Genomic DNA, 17,458 nt, shown 5'->3' on the forward strand with positions numbered 1-17,458 from the left:
ATATAAAAGTGCACAGTGCATTGGTAAATGTCAATAACACTACCAAATGTGTTCTTTTCAGTGATCATGATAAATATATAGGAAATAATATAAATGCAAAAAAGAAGTGAACATTTGAACAAAGTCAACTCACTGAAATGTGCATGCATGACGTTTGCATGGGTGAACTGCTATGACTGGTAGAACTCACAGGAAGCAACAACAACTGGTCAAATTTGTGGAAAAGTTGCAGACTTTGGACAAAATTGCAAGGTTGTGCAGAAGTCACAGGGATTAGTTGAGTTTGCGCGAACTGTTGCGATCACAGCATCACAACTTCCTGTAGGGACTGGACAGCTAATGTTATACACGGCTCGTCTTAAAAACTTTCCACCGTTGTTGTCGCTGCTGACTCCTGTCAAATCCTCACACTGCAAGATGCAACGCGTGCATGAACGGTACATGTGCATCGTACGTGCACTGTTCATTTCTGAGGATGTGCACAGCTGATGTTTTGGGTTGGTAGAGTGTCCCAAGCACAGACAAATAATGAGAAAAATAAGGAAATACAGGCAGAGGGCAGCGACCACAGCACACTGGTTACTGGGTCATAAGTGATGATCAAAAGGGATTGTATTTTTATGAGTCTACACATTGTTTTTTAAGGAAAATATTGCATATTGTGCCTTTAACTAATGACATAAACCAATTCATGGCACATCCTGCATTAAGTGATGCTTTAATTATGTGTTTTGCATAATAATTAAGTGTATTCCTTCTCTCCTCTGAAAAATTATTCAGAGTTTCTCACAGTTGTAAAGGTTCAGTCTGTGTGGACTCTGCTGCCCTCTGCTGGCTCTTTTAGTAAACTGAAGTTTGGGAAGGGCCCTGACCTGAGGATGCTTTCACTCGCCACAGAGTAGATTTGGCTGTGGTTAAACTGACGCAGGACCTCTGTGACCGGGGTATTTGAGGAATGTTAGGAAGGTCATGGGAAGGAGATGTGACTCAGATGTTTTGTTTTTTTGTTTTTTTTTAAAATGCGCAGTGAGGTTTTTCTTCAGCCTCGACAGCTCAGCACAGGTCAACTCTGCCATCGTGTTTGGGGAAGTTTTTGGTACAAGGAATGTGCCAGAAGATCAAATCCAATTAGATAATTTTCCTCTCACAGTATTCTAGGTTATAAAAATGGGGAATCAAAATTCTCAGCATACCAAAGCTCTCTTGTTGGAAAACCACGTCTTGAATCAATTCGACCACAAAACACGAAAATCTCACAAGGGATCCTATAATGTAGAACAGCGTGGGAAGACACGGTTTGTCCTTTTTTTTCTTTAAAAAGATAATCAGATGCAGAGTCAGATTGGCTCCTAAAACAAAACCTTGAAAATGTTCAGGATATAAACAAGAACCAGAGTTGAGTTTTGTGCGAAACTTCTCTACATTGACCAGATGGTTTGTAAAGCCGATAACTAAAAAAAAAAAGCATTTCAGGGTCATGTTTGTGTACATTTTTAACCATCTGTCTGATTTGTTTTATTCAGAATAGATTTGCTTGATAAAACATCGCAGACTTAAAGACTAAACACCGGTGTTTTTTTTGGTTTGTTTTTCAGTAGTAAAACTGATACGCTGTTCAGGTGAGAGAGGCTACACTGGTTCTGTTCAGTAGTTTTCTAGCTGCTGTTTCAAAACAGGATGTTTAAAGTCAAAACGTTTGTTGCTGGCGTTGCTTTCAAAGTTGTGCAGAAGGAAAGGCAAGAAAAAGACGTGACAGATGAATGTAGAGCTGAGGGAGACGGTGACACGCTGTTATTCTGACATCCCATTGGTCCAAAATCCTAACAGTCCAAAAAATGTCCCATATTGGACCAAAGTCTCATTTGTCCAGCAGCCCGTTATCCTGGAAACAAACACCTATTGCTCCAAAGAAAAAAAAAACCTTACTTTAATATCTAATGGCTAATATCAAACATTTTAGATTTTTTGGACTGAGGTAAAACTGTCAAGAATTTTTTCCGACATTGGAAATTTGTCTGTGACATCAAAATCACTTGAAATGTCCTTTGGTATAAGGACAGAAAGACAGCAGTCACTGAACTAACAGCTGTAGGGACAGTGGGTGTTTTTGTTTTTGGGACGACGGGCTGCTGGACAAACGGGACATTTTTCAGACTTTTGGGGTTACAGAAGAACAATGGGCGGTCTCCAGAGAGGATATGAAAGAAAAGGAGAAAGGAAAGAGAGCAGAGAAGGTAAGGATGTAAGGTATAGCTGTATGCTGCTGGGAGAAGTTAGCCTTCAAGGCTTTCTGCCAGAAAGTCTGTCTTAGTTAGGTTTGGGTTAAAATAGCAATAAAAAAGTTCTGTCAGAAAGGGCTTTATGGTAAAAAGGGAAGGCGTGTGTTATTTGTATAACACATTTCAACAACAAGATAATTTAACAGACGTTATCTCTAAATCTCTGTAACTAAAACCAAAAACTCTAGATGGATAAAAAGAACTACAGGCCAGGGGAATAAGTTTTTTGATGAAGACTAAAGGCCCTTTCACAGGGCTGAACATTAACCACCCTGACAAACGCCTACGTAGAAGACTGCTCCCCCAAAAAACAAAGCATTTTTTGCAGTGGCTGCAATGACAAGCAGGTGCTTCAATTAAGGTCATAGTGTTGGTACAATCCACCCAAAAGTCCACAACATATATACTGGTTTTACTACTGCCATATTGTACAACTCCAGTTATTCAGACACCAGGATTATTAGCTCCTCCATATTTGCTTCCTTCAAACTCCTGCTGCTTGCTATTTCTGCGATGCACACCCCTTTCTATTTGATTGTCCAAAACCACAGTGCAACTGCCAGAAGTTCAGCACAGTGAGCAAAATCTGCGGCCGTTCATTCTCATAGGAGGCACCCACTCCTTACCCCTACCGTCATGACCACTGAAATGACTGGAGGCGGCGAATCACCGCGCAGCAGCGTGAAAAGGCCTCGAGTCTGCATCCATGCTATCAGCACTGATGAGGGCTGTACTCAGGCACAGCAGTTCTCTAGAGCTAAATGCTAAGATCAGCACGCTAACATAATGTTTACAGTGTTCACCATCTTGGTCTCACATGTTAGCATGATAAAAACTAGTGAAAAACACAAGCACAGCTGAGGCTGATGGATGTCATTAGCTTTGCATTAAGTGTTTAAATTATGATCCAATTGTGGTGACAAACATATTTCACTCAAAACCACAAATGTGAACTTCATGGTGGCGCTAGAGGAAAAGTTAGAGGGAGTCCTCAGGATTTATCCTCTGGGGAACATGACTGTTCTGCAATCCGTCCAACAGTTACTAAGATTTTTGGTACTGGTCAAAATGGCTAAAAACATAAGGATTTCTTTTATTTCATGCACAGATTTAACATGTTTATCATCTGCAGGGAATTCACATGAGCAGAGGGACCTGTTAACTGTTGTTTTGTTACGCCAGTGCTTTTACTTAGTAATTTGAGTTCAACAGGACGATAACAAACATTTTTAAAGAGGAGGATCAAATCAAAATGTAAAAAAATAAAAAACAACTTAGTAAAGTAAAGGTCTCTCCCTGGATCAGACTGTAATACTGGTCCTGTTTTGGTTTTCTGTCCATCATCAAATGCAGGAAGAGGTGAAATCTGTTCAGCCTCAAAAAGATTTCAATCGGCAAAAGTAAAACTGTGACCCATTTAGGCCTTGAGACGTCCAAGAGTCCAGACATGAGACTTATTTCTGCATCAAACTGTGGTTCTAACAGTTTTATATTATTGTAACTGGATGTATATTGCTTTAAGAAATGTGTATTATTGAGACTTTAAAGTGTAATTACAAGGAGCGTTTAAACTGTTGTGAGCATTAAAATGACTCAGCATCAACTGTGACTGTTTTTTTCTCTGCTCTGATTTAACTGTCCTGTTACCACTAGAATAAATATTTAAACATCTTTGAATCGTGAAGTAAAGATATGATTCAAAAATTGGAGTAAGGATATGATACTGAGTAATTATTTTGTGATACAAATGAATTATTTTGAGAAAAAACATCATTTAAATACAAAGGAGTAGAAGATCTTTTGTCATATTGGCATGAGCTTCCATAAAATAATACAATTAAATCATTATCTAAAAAAAGAAAACATTGTTATGCAGTTTGAGAAATCAATGAGCCACAACTAAATGTTTCTTTCATAAAGACGGCCACAATGAGAAATACAGCACCCCAGATACAGGAAATCAATTGATTAAATGATTGTGGCTTCTGGGAGTTTAATCAGTGACCCAGAGGGGAAACAGATTTCCATTTCAAGTATTTTTTATTACAGAAAAATAAAAATGATCTCTGAATGTTTTGTGTCTCCACGGCGCAGTCATAATTAATTATAATTTCACTGATACTCACTTGAAGTATCTCGTGGTGTAACTGATTAGATCGCTTTGAGATTTTAAAAAAAAACTCATAAATAAAACAAACCACAGCAGCTGATGCAGTTTATCTCGGCTCTGAGTGTCTTATAAGACGCGATGGTTGAATCAGAGCCGCATATGTTATAAATCATTGTGTTGTTTTATAAACACAGGAGACGTTCTCAGCTGTTCCAGGGTGAAAAATCTCAACTGGGAGGAGGTGACTGATGATGTTAAACTCTGTGGGGAACCGGGAGCAGGTCATTAGGTTGGCTTACACTTCAGTTGCATCATCTGAAACTCACATCCAGTTTATATAAAGTGATCCACCATCGTTTTAACCTTCTACTGCTGCCATCATACCAGGCTTTAACCTCTTATACTCGCAGACAGGGGGTCTGCAGGGTTCACCAACTTAAATGTACGACTTTTTCAGACCTTAAAGGGATATTCCAGATTATTTTAAATGGGGCTGTATGAGGTAGTTCTGTAATGAGTGTATTACCTGATGGATGGCAGTCGGCACGTCCTCAGTCTGGAGAAGCAGCAGGTGTAGGAAGCTTATCAGTGTACTGCTGTGAACGAGGTCTGCAACAAAACATTTTATTTCAATATCAGTCTAAGTGCACACTATATTTAGAGTATTCTCTCAGCTTTACCCTGCTGTCAGACGGCTTTTTCCAACAGGAAACCAACATTATATTGCTCTCTCCAAAGCCACCAGCCTCCCTTGACAAAACCAGTAATTTTATCGCAGAGGAAACAGAAGTTGCTGAGCCTCGATCGGTTCGTTGGTGTTATGTTGAAACTTTAGTCCTTTAAGGCACAGAAGTCACACAATGACAAAGAAAAAACGATCAATTAAGGCAGCGGTGGATGGGAAACACCTGTTTTCTGTGAGGTAAAATTACTGGTGGCTTTGGAGAGAGCAATATTTGGCCTAAACAAAGGCAGTTTCCTTACTAATGCGAGTATTTCAGAAGAGTTTTAAGTTATCTGTACTGTTTTCTGACAACTTTTAACATTTGCTCCCTACATTTTAATACAAATATCTGCACTTTCTACTCCTTACATTTTCCAAACAAGCTCATTACTTTAGTTTTCATGCATTTGAAGGGAATTGTTATTTTCATTTTGCATCTCTGACTTCAACCCTAATGGACGGGACAGTAACACAGAGATGAAACAAGATGAAAACAACATAAAAGATGTAAAAGGACAAAAAAATTCAACAAGACAGAAGAGATTTATCAAATGAAAACTGATGTGTGACAAAAATGATGCGACAAAATGAAAAATGCTTAACTGGAAGTAAAATGACAGGACGAAGAATGTGATAAAAGACGCCACTGAATGAAAAACGACGTTAAGTCCCCAACCCTTTAAAACGTGGAAGTCACACTATTACACAACAAACTCACCAATCAAGACGGCAGCGAACGGCAACTCCTGTATTCTGCGAGTTAAAATGAGTCCAGTTTCCTGTTGAAAAAAGGGCCGTCTGACAGAAAAGTATGAAAAAATTCACAATATAGCATACACATAAAATGACACTGAGTGGGAAGTACGAGTACTTAAGTAAAGTTTTTGGGTATCTGTACTTTTTCTGTCAACTTTTAACATTTACTCCCTACATTTTAGCACTGATGTCTGCACTTTCTACTCCTTACATTTTCCAAACAGGCTCATTACTTTAGGGGAATTATTGATTAATTTTATTTTGCATCATTTCTTCTGATTGTTATAAACTGACTTCAACCCAAAATGGATGGAACACACAGATGAACTAAAATGAAAACAAAAAACACAAGGTGGAAAAGATTCATCAGATAAAAAAATGATGCAACAAAATGAAAAATGCTTAACTAGAAGAAAAATGACAGAACGAAAAATGTGACAAGACGCGACTGGATGAAAAGCAACGTAAAAGATGTAACAAGATGAAACAGAAACTTCAGTTTTGCACTGAAGGTAGAAATGTCCTTCAGAGGGCGGCTTTTTACTTTTATACTTTGAGTACATTTATGAGCCTGCACTTATACTGTGTTCTACGGCCACCTCTGGCTTCTTCAGGTGTCTAAAATACATTTTGCTGATGACCTCATCCACAGCAGTGCACTGCGTAGCTTCATACACCAGTAATCCTGCTGTTCCTCCAAACTGGTGGTGTGCAGATTGCCATCTACTGCAGAGAAGAGAACCCTGCTATCCCTTTAAGAACTCAAATGCTGCAAGAAAAACTGTTAACTGTTTAAATCAAAACTAGTTTCCAAAACAAATTTTTATGCTTGATGTAAATCTACACAGGAGTTCTACACAATTTAACATTTTGAGAGGAAAAACTTTATTTAAATTAAAACCAAAGCAATAATGCAGCAGTGAGCATGTTCAGCGCTGCGACAGGAGGCCACACACGCACGCACGCACGCACGCCAATAGGTACACCGTATAAACGCCTTAGCCTGTGTCTGACAGCTAAACATAACACTTACAGCAGTGATACACGAGGAAACTTACTGACAGCATCGCCCTTTAAATAAACAATAAAGTTATTGTCAGTGAACATTTGATACCATCTCCTCCACTAGCACTCTGAGTTCCTTATTGTTGCTGGAAATACTGACCTTCTTTTGTTATGTCACCTTGTGTATCACCCCTTTTTTACACTTAACAGCATGTCAAGATCACAAAAAAATTACACACCTATACATACATAACAAATCTTTCACACACCCGACACACACTCTCATACATCCAGATTATTCTACCCTTTGGAAACTTTCAGCATTTTGTTTTTATTAATTAAAATGTGTGTGAACTTAATGCTTGGGGGAAAAAAAACTAACAGCAACCCATGCACAAGAAAAACAAACAAAAAAAGGCAAAAAAAAAAAGGAACAAAGAAGTTCAGATGGTGAGCGTGGCGGCAGGGGACGTTCACTCCGAGAGGAGAGGAGGGGGAGGAGTCGAGGAAGACGAGGAGAGGGCCGAGAACAGCGGGAGAGTTTCTCAGCATTATTACACCTTCTGAGGTGTGTGGCGATGCGGCAGAGGAGGAATTATTCACAGCATTTATATTTATTGATTGTCCAATGTCTGTGTGCTCTCCCCGGCGAGGATTGCATCGCGTGTGCAGAGCCAAAGTGGCGAGAGAGTTTTGGTCAGGTTGGACTCTGAGGGGCAAGTCGCTCCCACGGGCAAAACATGTCGATGAGATGCCACCTGTAGAGAAGCGAAGTCCCTCCCTTTATCGATTTCTGAAAACATATAAACGATGGTCGACAGCAAGAGAGAAATATTTTGTTCCCGTTTGAATTGTGTCATGAATTACAAAAGATAATTTCACAAGAATGTCGCAGTTTGCGGTAGTTTTGTCTTATTTTAGTTTACACAACATACATCATCAACACCAACATCGCCGTCCCTTGTAATGTTATCTTACTTGAAGTGGTGGCAGCGACTCCTGTGACCTCATTTCTAAAAATATTCTTATTGCTTAAGATTGTTTCCAATGGTGTGCTTGGGTGATTCATAAAAGAAACTGAGCATGAAAAAACTGGCCTAAGCGGGTCTGAGAAGAAATTTTGCAACTTAAGTCTCAGTTTCAGTTATTGACATAATCTGGGTTAATATCAGCAATTTCCTCTTAAATAAAGCAGCACAAAGGAGGGTTTCATCAGGGACACAGTATGAAGGAAATTTATTTCAAGGTAAGTGTCTTCACTAAAGTTTTTAGTTTTGAAATAGCTTTAAAACCATGTGAAGCTGCATTTTCTGTATTCTCTTATCTTCATCTTACATTAATTATGGCATTCCATTTCTGTTTTTTTCTTAATTCCATGTCTTTTTTATGTGAATCACTTGGTACATGTAATGAATTTGTTTCAGAACACGACAGGCTGCATTTCTTGTATGAAAGGTGATATACAAATTACATTTATAATTACTACTCAAACTTTGGCTGTGTTATCTTTCTAATTACAAAGCTGCCACATGGCACAATTCAAATGGAATCAAAAATTATCTATTTCTCACCCCTGACTAAAATTCATATTTCCCCAAATAAGTTCCCACGGTGGTCTGACGGAAGGGGAGGGACTTTTGGCTCTCTATTCTTTAACACTTCCTGGTGTATAAAGTTTGTCAACAACTGAAACGGTACAGGACTGAGAAGCAAACATGGCTGCTAGTGAAACATCCAACTCTGTGTGCAGCTTTCAGTAAAGGTTGCCTGAAGTTTTGGCAGTTTGAAGTGGAGAGCATTTTCATTCTAAACAGAAGAACTTGCAGGTTTTGGGAGAAAGTGACGTTTCTCTTGGAAGTAAACAAGTCAGAGGGCTAGAAAGGAACCAGAATACTGAAACACAGTGCTCACTTTAGGTTGGCGTCATATGTGGTGCTTGTGTATTGTCTCTTTTTCATTCAAATGCTGGAATGAAAGTTGCTGAAATTGAAATTCTTCTTTCCTCATCACCAAGTTCACACATGTCCTTTCTTCCCTTAGTATTTCAAGTTAGGACACCCCTCCTTCCACTCCTGTTACATAAAAGTACACGTTACGTCTCCCCGGACATCGCCTCCACCTCCTCTCCTCCCACCACCTGAAATTCAAGTCTGTCTTTACAGCATGGCAAAACAGGCCCTCCCACTCCTCAACACTGCCTTTGGCCGAGCGCTCTCTGTATTTGCAGTATTCCCCTCCAGCAGTCCTTCGACACCGCTTCTACACTGCTCCCCCACCCCCAGAGTGTCGTCCGTCCACTCTTACAGCATGGCAGTATCAAACCCCAGCAATGCCTCATCACCCTCACAAGCCCCCCCTTTTCATAATCTCTCCCTCTTTTTCTCTCCTAGGTCCCAACAATCGCTGGGTCGTGGGCAGCGTCCGGCAGCGCGGCGTCCTGGCAGTGGTAGAGGAAGCAGTTGCCCCAGCAACTGTAGCAGATGAGGAAGAGGGCAGCCAGGAAGACCAAGGCACAGATGGTGCAGGGTTTCCTCTCCAGCAGGAAGCTGAGCAGGTAGAAGCCCATGAACATGGAGTGGTTGAACCACAGCGCCGGGTTCAGCGGCTTGGGGATGAGCAGCACAGGCAGTAGCCACTGTAGGCAATACATGGTCTCTGTTTTATGAAGGGCGGTAACAGAAACTCTCTGTGGGGCTGCGACAGCTCAATCCCAGCTGTCTGAGGTCTCTGAAGGAAAAGGATATGGCAGAATCAGGGTGGGAGGTGGGGACAGGCCTCAGCAGATGGTGAGATGTGGGGAAGATCCTATCCAACAGAGCTGGGATGATGGAGGAACAGGTCGAAGAAGCCAGATGTCGTCAGGTCATCCCTGGAAACAGCAGAGGACACATCAGGGAAAAGTCTCTAATCCCAAACAGAGTCAAGGTCAAACTATGATTGAAGCTAATTATCATTTCTGAATTAGTATTCCTACTATTAACATTGAGAATTTTTTTAAAGAAAAAAAAAGTCAAAATCATCTGATTTCAGCTTCTTACATGTGAATATTTTCTGGTTTCTTTACTCCGCTCTGACAGTAAACTGAATATCTTTGAGTTGTGGACAAAACAACACACATGGGGACATGATGTTAGGCTTTGGGACCCTCTGAGCAACATTTTTCACAATTTTCTGACATTCTAAAGGCAAACAACTATTGATCAAGAAAATAATCGACCCATTTATTAACTAGTTGCAGGCTGTGTAATAATCCATCTGATATGCAGATTAGTCAGGTTAATGTACAAGACATCAGACGTGCAACACTACGATATGGCATGGCAACTGAGTGAAGGCCATAATGACACAATTGCACCGTTGTGACTAATCAGTGCCTCAGCCCATAATGACTTCCAAAAGTAAACACTCAGTATTTACATAGATAACTTCTCTGTAAGGGCCTGATGCAAGTAGCTTAGCCGCTCAGCTAACATTAATAAGCTACGCACCACACAAACCCATGCTGTTTTACGGATATGTGTCGGCTAACACGAAACATCTAACCACATTAATAGGACTGGCTTTGAAGCAAATACAACAACACAAGTGTCGCTGGACGGAGTTGGGATCTGCAGTGAGTTCACGTTAAAGCAGCTGGTTTCAACATGAGAACTGGCTGCGGCTGGCTGAAGGACAAAAGCAGAGTTACTGTCAGTTACAGCTGCTAGTGTTCACCGACTGCCTCACGTCTACCGCACTTTACAACACAATCATGTTGTAATAAGTATGTAGTGTTACTGTTAACCAGTGAGGAAGCTTGTTGTGTTACATTAGCAAACATTCAGTTGGAAAATCAAGGTCCGCTGTCAGTTGTAACCAAGGTAACATGAGGTACTTAACACAAGGTTAGCTTAAGCTATGCTATTTAAATAACCTTAGCTACTCGGTTTGGTTCTTTATTTAGGAAAGGTTATTGACCAATCTTAAAATTAGTGGGAAGGGAACAGCCAAGTTTTCGACAGCTAGCGCACTCTCCAATATACGGACATACGGGTACAACGAAACCCCATTCAAAAACCTACCAATTTAATGTTGCCAGGCTTGGAGGGGGAAGCAGATGCATCATGAGACGTCACACACACTAATTTTAGAGCCCGGCAGGGAAGCGTATTATTTCGGTTAACTGCAAGCACAACAAACCGTTATTATAAGGTAATTTTAACATCTCATTAATATCTCGCCTTCCTCTAAAATCCATCGCAGTGGGCGGTAACGTTAGCAAGCAGCGTGAGCCAGTTCTAAAAGTAGAACCGGATGATTCTGCCTGGTGGTGCAGCTCGGCTGGTGACAACATTTCAATCAAGCTATAACGCAGCAACACGTTTTGCTGTTTATAAGCAAGGCCGCTATAAACAGTCAGCCTGGAGGGGAGTTTAACGTTGACATTTTCTTCATAGACGAAAGAAGTAACGTTACACGTACCAGAGGCTAACGTTAGCTTACTAGGTTAGCTTGAAAAACAAAAGATTTTGCCAATGTATTGTTTCCACTGGTCTAAATATAAACCATGCAGCTACATATCAAAGAGACACTGATTGATTGTAAGAGATGGAGTCTGTGTTTGAATCAATATGTAAAAAAATGAACAAACCTGACATGTTTCGGGCTCATTCTCAGCAATGAACAACCACCAACACCATTTGTTTCTACTGACTGCGAGTGCGTACGTAGCTGCTAGCTAGAAAATTAGCTACCAAACATTAGCGTTAGCTCAAAGGACCCCTGGTGCATGGAGTTTGGTAGACTATGATGTGCCTGAATACATTTAATTTCACTTAAGCAGGGTTTATCCACATATTGGTATTGAAGTTTCTATTTAAATAATTGTCTACTTTCCCCAGCAAGTCAACCAGTTAAAGTACGTCATATTATCTAGTTGTTGACAACATTAATTTATATTAAGCCATATAAAGCTGGAGTGCTGCTATTCTGCAACATCTCTGTGCCTATGAGATGTTACTCTAGCAATGAATGAATAGTTTTATCTGTTATAGAAAAGTATAGAAAAGTTATTTCTATGTCTGTCCAGACTAATATGATGTATGTAGTGAAGGCTTTGAAGGAATTTAATGTGTAACTTACCACTATATTAATCTGTCATTTTGAAGTAATTTAATAAAAGATATTAAGTGTATTTTTTGGCAAAATATACACACTATACATGTGTTATTCCAGTGAATAATTTCCAGTGAGTGCGTGACGGCACCGTTGCTGAACTGCTGTGGCTCCCACATGCTGTGGTGTCTGCTGTAAGGCTGCTGCTGAAAGCCCTGTGTCTACACAGAGTTTGCAGAAGAGTTTGAAGAGAAGAAAATAGCTGTTTTCTGAATGCAGTCAGTGATTTTCCACCTCGTTCAGAGAGGCAGGGAGAGAGGGAAGAGAAAAAGAGAGAAAGACCAAAAAAACTGCACTGCACCCGATTTTTTTCATGTCTGTGACATACTGCACAGATGTAGACAATGAAACTGTTCTGAGAGGTGTCCTGTTGCTGATACGTCAATATGACTGTCAGCAGATGAGCAGCTGAGAACTGCATACATCACAAGAAAAAAATAGGCAAGCCTCAGAATCTTTACATGAAGCATGGCTGCAGCTGCATCTGACCTGCATACGCAGGCTGTGTGGACACACTAACCTGTTAATATGGATACTAAAATGAAACCCAGCATGTAACGCCATGCACATGCACTGCTCAAGCATGTGGTGTGAACCAGCCATTAGAAACCATTTTTACAAAGGAGTACAGAGAGTACAAAATTGACCTTTGACCCTTTGGATGTAAAATGTCTTTATCTCATCATTTTATCCTATTAGATATCAATTTTGTCATAATTAGCTTATTAAATATTATGTTATGTCCAGAAATGTGTTTAGTGAGGTCACTATGACCTTGACTTTCTACCTATGACCACCAAAATCTAATCAGTTCATCTTTGAGCCCAAGTGACCATTTGTGCAAAGTTTGAAGAAATTCCCTCAAGGCATTCTTGAGATATATCATTCATGAGACTGGGATAACCTTAAAAGTCATAAAGAAACTTTTTCTGAATTTCTGCATCTCAGAGGTCCTTCAGCATACAGTCACCAACGCACACAAAAAAAATGAAGCTGATTGGTCTGGTAGTATGCGAGATTATCTCCGGACAAGCTGTAGTTTCAGTGATCATGCATGCATGCACACACTCACTCACTTGTGCACAATTACATGCCTGGAAGGGATAAATATGAATAAAAAAAAGACTATGATTAACCATTTATGTGCAATTACTTAAGTTTTTGAAAACAAACAAATCCTACAAATTCAAGAAATGCATCTATTCATCTATTTGTAGACCCAATTATCTAGCTCAGGGTTGCAGGTGCAAGAGAGAGAAAAACAATCACATTTTCTCCAAACTTTATTTCTCACATTTAACTTATTACACAGACAACCAAAAGAGACAGTATGAGATCAAAACGGATATAAATAGACATACAAAAAAGATCTGTAAAATAAATTAACAGAAATAAAATACCTGGGATGAATTAATGAAAACTCGACAAAATGTTAGACAAAAACCTGGTTTTAAAATCTTACCAGGAGACTAAGCTTTGATATCTTTATACAAACGGAGGGTCACTTGTTTTTTGCTACAGCTGAATCCCCATTGACTTGCACTAGCACTGCTAACAAATGCAAACACACATGAGGCTGCCATCAGATCCTGAAAACAAAAAAAAGATCAGGATCTGTTAAGCATTCAGTTGATTTCTAGCAACAAAAAGCAACAAAGTTTGTTTTCGTCAGACTCTCTCATTCAGTCTTTCAGCAAATAAAAGCAACAGAAGCCGTATGTTTTGTTATATTGGAGCTCGCTGCAGGGCTGAAAGCTACATGCTCATCTATTCTGTCTTCCAGTGGAGGACGAGGGGACTGTGTCCTGCCTGTGTCTTGTGCTCTCAGAAACAGATCGTCGACAGCTGTCGGTCCCCGCTTGTCCTGAACGCTCCACAAATCCTGCTTAGCTGACAAAGTGCATATCAATCAGCGTAGTTTATAGTGAAGCCATATACAGTATTGTTACATCGAGAAAAGTCAGAGTAAAAGAGCTGAAACACAGGCGACACCCAGATGAAAAATGCACATGGGCAATAACACCTGTAACAGAAATGGAGACAGACAACCGCAGGAGCAAAATCGTGAGAAAAATGTCTGCATAAAAGTAAACACACAATAAAACAACGGTATTTGCAATTGTTTGTCTCCATTCCAGTTAACTGAACAGTGACTTGAGTCAACTAGCGTGTCTTACTAAGAATCAGACAAAAATATCTCAAATTATTTCCATCCATCTGATGGGTCTGATATTAATGTACGAACTACGACAGTTAGTAGTTATCAGTTAGCTGCTCTGAACTTTTCAAGTCCAGGAAACCAGTCCAATCAAACTTTTAATGACTTAATTTGGAATTAAACTTTGGTTAGTTGGTTGGTTAGTGACTTAGGTGTGAACTCAGCTTTGAACATGACTGAAGTGACACGGACATGATCACAGTGACTCAGACGTGACACGGACATGGCTGCATTGATTCAGATATGACGCCAGGGATGCAGACATTAAAATACTGACTTGGGCATGACCGTAGGGACTTGGACATGACCATAGTGACGTGGACATGATCGTGGTGACTCGAACATGACTTGGACATGACATGACTTGACCCTGACAAGTGACTCTGACATTAATGTACTCAATTGGACACAACCGTAGTAATGCAGACATGACCGTACTAACTTGGACATGGTCATACTGACTCGGACATGGACATAATGTCTTGGACATGACTGTCATGACTTGGACATGACTGTAGTACTCATACATTACCATACTTACTTGGACATGACCATAGTGACTTGGACATGACTTAGGTGACTTGGACATGGTTGTGGTGACTCAAATATGACTTGGACATGACTGTATTGATTCAGAGCTAACCATAGTGGTGCAGACATTAACATGCTAAGTTGGGCATGACTGTAGTGACTCGGACATTAATGTACTGACTTTACCATAGTGATGCAGACATGACCATATTGACTTGGACATGACTATACAGACTTGGACATTAACATACTATCTTGGACATAACTATATTGATTTTGACATGACCACAGCGATGCAGACATTACTGTGGTGACTTGGACAAAATGGTAGTGACTTGGACATGACTGTAGTGACTTGGACATTAATGTACTGAATTGGACATGACCACTCAGACATGACCACACTGACTTGGACATGGCCAAACTGACTCAGACATTAACATAGTGACTTAGACATAACCATAGTGACACTGACTTGGACATAGTAACATGGACATGGCCATAGAGACCTAGACCTTAACATATAGACTCGGACATTATTGTGCTAACTCAGACATTAACGCACTGATTTGGACATGACTGTAGTGACTTGAACATGTCCGTAGTGACTTGGATATGATAGAACTGACTCGGGCATTAACATGCTTATTCAGACATGACTGTAGTGACTTCAATATGACTCTGACATGAACATGTACTGACTTGGACATGACTGTGGTGACTCGGTCATGAATGCATTAAAACATTCAGTTCTGAGGTTCTACACCCACAGAACTAAGGAACGTCACATCTTTCAATTCCAAATAGATAAAAAAAAAAGGTCAATGGACAATCAAACATGCAGTCATAATATGGAATGTACCTTATGTTATTATTTTTCCTTGTTGTTTTCTGTCTGTGCTGTCTGTGCTTTTGTCTGTTCTTATGTGCTCTTGAATGTTTTTCAATACCATCAACCTGCAGATTAATTTGACCTACACGTGGCACATTAATATGATGGCCTCAAGTGTTCATGATAATTAGTAAGTCCCTTCTTAAATAAAATAAACATGATCGTAGTGACTTGGACATGACCATGGTGACTGGGACTGGGACTCCTTCTCTGTGACTTTGCTGACTTGAGCATGGCAGCAATGACCGCAGTGACTTGATCAAAACAGACTCGAACGTGACCCTAATGATTTGGACGCGTCCTCGGTGACCCAAACTTTCGACATTAAAACATGAAAGACTTGGGGCCCGACTTGGACTTGGGGTTTGGTGACTCGACTTCAACACTGTAACTAGCTATTTGTTCATGCTTTTGGCCTCTAAATGTTGCCCCTGTGTCATAGCCTGGAGATTTTAGCCAGGAGCGTACAGCAGCCATTCCAACACTATAGAAAAAAAGCATATTAGGCTAACAGGACGTAAGTTATAGCGATCACATGACTGGTTGTAGAGTAAAGTACAGTAAACATCCTCAGCAGCTACAACCGTTTCCTATGAGCAAAATAGAGATAGTTCAGTCACCGTATGTAATACATTTAACATGATGCAGCATTTCAATGATGATAGTCACTATTTCCAAGAGGAATCGATAAAGTGCCAAAACCGTACGTTCAAAGTTGCTACGGGCTAAACTTCCTGTTCAGGAGCAGCTAAGAGGAGTCACTGTTTTCTCCGGAGTCAGACGTCGGGGTCAAAATATTCCGACCATCTCTGAAGCTGGAACACATTTTAGTTCTCGATCAAACTTTATGAATTTCTTGCTCTTTTCACCAATACTCGGCTACGACTTTTACCCACAAGTCTCATCGACAACGGTGGAGGAAATTTTCTGATCTTTTACTTAAGTAAAATTAATTATACCACACTGTAAAAATACTCCATTACAAGTGAAAGTTTTACATTCAAAATGTTACTTAAGTAAAAGTGCAGGGGTCTTGATAGAAAGATGCAAATGCAAAAAAACTGGAACGCGAAGGTATAATATATGACACAATTGGTTAATTATTGGATTAATGTGAAAATTACATTTTACCATTGTACTGTGGATTGTGGGAATAGAGCTAATTTTAAACACACAATATGTAAATTTTACCACATTAAAACAATAACAAAAGACGTAGTTTAATTTACTATATTTACACGGCGGCCATTTTTTCACCAATGTAATGCTCAGGGAGGGAAGCTCAAATGTCCTACTGCTGTTTTCATGGTTGTATATGTCGTATAAACAAAAATAATCTGACAAATTGCTATCATTTCACCACTTCCTGATCGATCAGCGATGGAAAAGACAACCTGGAGGGCCATATTTCTAGCTAAAACTACATTACTCATTAGCTACCATAGCTACGTTAGCATTCAACCACTTTCTGGCTAACTTTACTGTTTGATAGTGTTATGACAGAAAGTCATACATTAATACCAACACACATCTTGGACACATTTATTTAAACCTGGATGTAAAACACATTTGATGTAACCAAGCTAATGCAGGCTGATGTGTGTTACAAGTGTTTTTTGTGGCAGTAATGATGTCAGTAACGTTAGCTCGAAAATGACTGAATGCTAACACTAGCTGAGGTAGCTAATGGGTGATGGTTTTAGTTTGAAATGTGGTCTGATGTCACTCCAGATTTTGCACTTCGATTGTCTTTCAGTCACATATCAATCTGAAAGTGATGAAAAGATTA

General features: G+C 39.9%; 1 protein-coding gene across 1 annotated transcript; it reads right to left on the bottom strand.

Annotated features, from left to right (window-relative positions):
- Window positions 1–8,411: 8,411 nt before the first annotated feature.
- blcap (bladder cancer associated protein) lies at window positions 8,412–11,649 on the bottom strand. Its single transcript, XM_084740820.1, has 2 exons — window positions 11,505–11,649; window positions 8,412–9,743 (listed from the first exon to the last, which is right to left on the bottom strand). Exon 2 carries the CDS (start codon window positions 9,522–9,524, stop codon window positions 9,261–9,263), a length of 264 nt encoding a protein of 87 aa, XP_084596946.1. The 5' UTR covers window positions 9,525–9,743; window positions 11,505–11,649; the 3' UTR covers window positions 8,412–9,260.
- Window positions 11,650–17,458: the final 5,809 nt, after the last annotated feature.

Source organism: Lutjanus erythropterus, chromosome 2 (assembly GCF_056507025.1).
Source record: "Lutjanus erythropterus isolate fLutEry1 chromosome 2, fLutEry1.hap2, whole genome shotgun sequence".
Taxonomy (NCBI): domain Eukaryota; kingdom Metazoa; phylum Chordata; class Actinopteri; order Lutjaniformes; family Lutjanidae; genus Lutjanus; species Lutjanus erythropterus.

Excerpts from the sequence above, each read along its gene's own strand:
- blcap (XM_084740820.1), bottom strand. The coding sequence starts at position 9,524 with ATGTATTGCCTACAGTGGCTACTGCCTGTGCTGCTCATCCCCAAGCCG.